Genomic DNA, 4,228 nt, shown 5'->3' with positions numbered 1-4,228 from the left:
GTTCTCGGGTTCGAGCATTCGGTCCCTCTGGCTTAACAACCAAAATGGGGTTTCAATGTCTGGGGGTATTGAGGTCGTTGGCGCCATGGGCGGGCTCGAGGAGCTCTGGCTGCATTCTAATGGGTTCTCGGGCCCGTTGCCGGACTTTTCGAACTTGACCAATTTGAGAGATTTGCAGCTGAGGGACAACCAGTTTACTGGTATCGTTCCTCAATCTTTAGTCTCTTTGAAGGGCTTGGAACGGTTAACTTTGACTAATAATTTGCTTCAAGGGCCTGTTCCTGCTTTTGGGAAGATTAAAAAATTGGATTTTAATCCTGACACTGAGAGCTTTTGTAAACCAGAGGGTGGGGATTGTGATCCTAGGGTAAGTTCATTACTCTCCATTGTGAAATCTTTCGATTACCCCGTGAAATTTGCGCAGAACTGGAAGGGGAATGATCCGTGTAGCGGTTGGCTGGGGGTTACTTGTGATGATGGGGGGAACATTACTGTGGTTAATTTTCAAAAATTGGGTTTGAATGGGACTATACCTGATGATTTCGGGTTGATTCCTTCGCTACAAAGGGTTTTGTTGGCGGGTAATAATCTCACCGGAACAATCCCTAAGACCCTCTTGGAATTGCCTCGTTTGAAGGAAGTAGATTTGTCGAATAACAATCTTTCTGGTCAAGTTCCTATCTTTGCTAAGGGTGTGTTGTTGAAGACTGATGGAAATCCGAACATTGGCAAAGATGTGGTTACTCCTCCTAGCGGCTCTGGTTCTGGGTCTGGTTCTGAGTCTGGTTCAAGTTCGAGTTCATCTGATTCTGGTAGCGGAGGTTCGAAATCTAAATCAGTTTCTGTTGGAGTCATTGTAGGATCAGTTCTTGCTTCAGTTTGTGTGATTTCTCTTCTTGTGTTCTTGGGCTTACTCTTTTACAAGAGAAGAAGGCAACATTTCGGGCGGGTACAAAGCCCGAACACGACCGTGATCCATCCAAGGCATTCTGGGTCTGATCCGGATGCGATCAAGATCACGGTCACTGGAGCCGGCTCCAACGGAGCTCCAACAACTTCTGAAGTCTATAGCCAAGCGAGCACTGGCCGCAGTGATGTTCATGTGGTCGAGGCTGGCAATATGGTAATTTCAATCCAAGTCCTCAGAAATGTCACCAATAATTTCAGCGAAGAGAATGTTTTGGGTCGCGGTGGATTTGGGACTGTTTACAAAGGCGAGCTTCACGATGGTACAAAAATCGCGGTTAAGAGAATGGAGTCTGGAATCATGGGCTCGAAGGGATTGACAGAGTTCAAATCCGAGATTGCAGTGCTAACCAAAGTCAGGCATCGAAATCTTGTATCGTTGCTTGGATATTGCTTAGATGGGAACGAGAGGTTGTTAGTTTACGAGTACATGCCACAAGGAACCCTAAGTCGACATATTTTCGATTGGAAAGAAGAAGGATTGAAGCCATTAGAGTGGAAGAAGAGATTGGGGATTGCTTTGGATGTGGCTAGAGGAGTTGAGTATTTGCATAGCTTGGCACATCAAAGCTTTATTCATAGAGATTTGAAGCCATCAAATATTCTTCTTGGAGATGATATGAAGGCTAAAGTTGCTGATTTTGGGCTTGTGAGGCTTGCACCTGATGGAAAATGTTGTTCAGTTGAGACTAGATTGGCTGGGACATTCGGGTATCTTGCTCCAGAGTATGCAGGTAAACTCTTAGTCCTTAAATCATACTGTTTGCTTAGTTATTTTTCTTATTTCAAGTTTCATTTAGACTATTGCATGGTAGCATGTAATCATATTATTACATAGAACCCTTTTATTTGCCTTCAGATTTTTTGCATGATGGCATCTAATCATATTATTACAGCCCTTTATTTTATTGCCTGGGCCCCTTGTGACATCTGCTGTTTTGAAGTTGTTATTCCTGCAATTCCATTTTGGCTGATAGATCCCTTGGGTGAATTTCTTTTGACTCTTTTACCCTCATATAGAATCATTAATTCCACCCGGGGGCAATATCTACCAAGATTTCACCGGGGTAGAAGAGTCAGAAAAAATTAATCTGAGGGGTCTATTTGCGAAAGTGAAATTAAAGGGGCAATAAGCTCATAATAACAATACTTCCGGGGGTCTATGTGCAATTAGCCCTTAAATGTTAACTAAAATGTGTTATCTCAATGTTCAGAGGCATTTTGAAAGGCTTAATATGTAGCCTGCTGACCTCAGGTTTCTATGAACTATGAGTGAAACATTTTATCACTATGAATTTCATTGAATAAGAAATATAGCACTGATGTCCATCACATGAATTTAATTGATTTCTGAGAGTAGGGGAGCAGGTTGTCACATGAACTTAACTGGTACCTGGAAATAGTAGAGCAATTAATAGCAGGAGACTGGATATCAAATTTGGACACTGTGAAATCAAAGGTTATGCTAGTTTATGGACCACCAAGTAAATACCAAAGTAGAAATGTGACGTCTTACGAACTTTACAATGTACTGAATTTTTTCCATACAAGGAAGAATCCTAGCTAGTTCTTTGATTTGAATTTGTGATTTACAAACCCTAGTTAGTGTACTAGTGTGCAAAGAGATCTTGTACTGCATATGCACATATGTATCTATTGCTAGATTGCGCAAAGACAAGCGTACATAATACTGTTGTTGGATCGGGTCGGGTCCATTTTACATACCGCTAATACCCGGACCCAAAACCATTTTGTGTGCACATGTTGGCCCGGACCAGATCCTTCATAAACGGTCACTGGCAAGTTAAAAGTAGTAATAATTGTAACTTTTGAAGATAAATGATATGTTTGTTAACGAGCATCAAAACTTTAAACCCATTAGGACACCAAACAAAAATGTTGAGAATGATATAAACATCTAAAACTCTTGACTAGTTCCGTAATGCCATTTATTGCATTTGATGAAGTTCTCATCTAAAATCTCTCGGTTTCGTTACCTGATCAATTTTGGAATTTGGTCTGTATTATAAGTGAATTAATCGTGTATCGAACTAATATCTAAAAGTCAGGGTTATTTTCGTTTAACCCTGGTATTCCAACGTGTAAGAGTTGGATCGATGCATGCTAGTTTCTTATGTACTCTAAACCCATACCCGATTTTACAAGAGACTCTGAAACTAGATTTATTTCCTAAATTTCTAGTGTTAGTTGCAGATACATCTCTTCTACTACTATACAGAGTTAGCCAATTATTATTCCCAAAATTTTTAGTAGCCCTTGCACCTTGTGATTAGTATTCTATTGTATTGTATCGACACTGTTAAGGAGATGTGTGTTCATCAGCTATAAGAGGGTTTTTTCCGCAAATTAATGAAATACTACGGGATCATTCTGCAATCTGTTGACATCGTGTGATGATGCACATAATTCTTGTTCTGCTATCTGTTGACATCATGTGACAAACATGAGATGCATATAATTATTGTAGTCTTTGATGTATATTTCCTTCATAAAAACAGCTGCTAATCAATTTCCTCCAAAATCTCATTTTCAGTGACAGGCCGCGTAACCACCAAGGCCGACGTCTTTAGCTTCGGCGTAATCCTAATGGAGCTCATAACCGGCCGCAAAGCCCTCGACGAGTCCCAACCCGAGGAGAGCATGCACCTCGTCACCTGGTTCCGTCGAATGCAGCTCAACAAGGACGAGAAAACCTTCCGCAAATCCATCATCGACCCCAACCTCACCGTCGACGACGAGGAAACCCTCGCGGCCACTGCTGCGCCCGTGAGCCCCACCAGCGGCCCGACATGGGCCACGCCGTCAACGTGCTTGCTTCGCTCGCCGAGCTCTGGAAACCCGCGGATCCGGATTCTGAGGACAGTTACGGGATTGATCTCGACATGACGTTACCGCAGGCACTGAAGAAGTGGCAAGGGATGGACGGAGCAACGTCGTCAGCGTCGTTCTTAGATATGGACAACACGCATACGAGTATTCCGACGAGGCCGCCGGGGTTCGCGGACTCGTTTACGTCGGCCGATGGGAGGTAGAGGGGCTTAGGGACGTTCATGTTTCTTTTTGGGTTTTTGGATTTTGGTTAGATTGTGTAGAATGCTTGGCTCGTTCTTGTTTTTTGAGTTCTCCTCCCACCCCGTTTGTATTATGATGAAGATAACTTATCGGAACTACCTCGATCGTATTTATGGCTCACTTTGTAGCTTGTGTACTAAATCTTGGTTGATGCCTGAGGTTAAAATTT

At 42.5% G+C, this 4,228-nt stretch overlaps 1 protein-coding gene across 1 annotated transcript in view; it reads left to right on the top strand.

Moving 5' to 3' along the window:
* Nucleotides 1–4,228, top strand: part of LOC109847641 (receptor protein kinase TMK1-like) — a 4,935-nt gene extending 707 nt beyond the window's left edge. The window contains 3 exon segments of the mRNA XM_020416873.1: nucleotides 1–1,700; nucleotides 3,521–3,733; nucleotides 3,736–4,228. The exon segment at nucleotides 1–1,700 is cut by the window's left edge and continues 13 nt beyond it. Coding sequence (XP_020272462.1) covers nucleotides 1–1,700; nucleotides 3,521–3,733; nucleotides 3,736–4,019 — 2,197 coding nt within the window. The 3' untranslated portion in view covers nucleotides 4,020–4,228.

The sequence above is a fragment of the Asparagus officinalis genome, chromosome 7, assembly GCF_001876935.1.
Source record: "Asparagus officinalis chromosome 7, Aspof.V1, whole genome shotgun sequence".
NCBI classification, from domain to species: domain Eukaryota; kingdom Viridiplantae; phylum Streptophyta; class Magnoliopsida; order Asparagales; family Asparagaceae; genus Asparagus; species Asparagus officinalis.
Note: the sequence above shows the minus strand (reverse complement) of the source record. Positions and strands in the feature narration are given on the sequence as shown.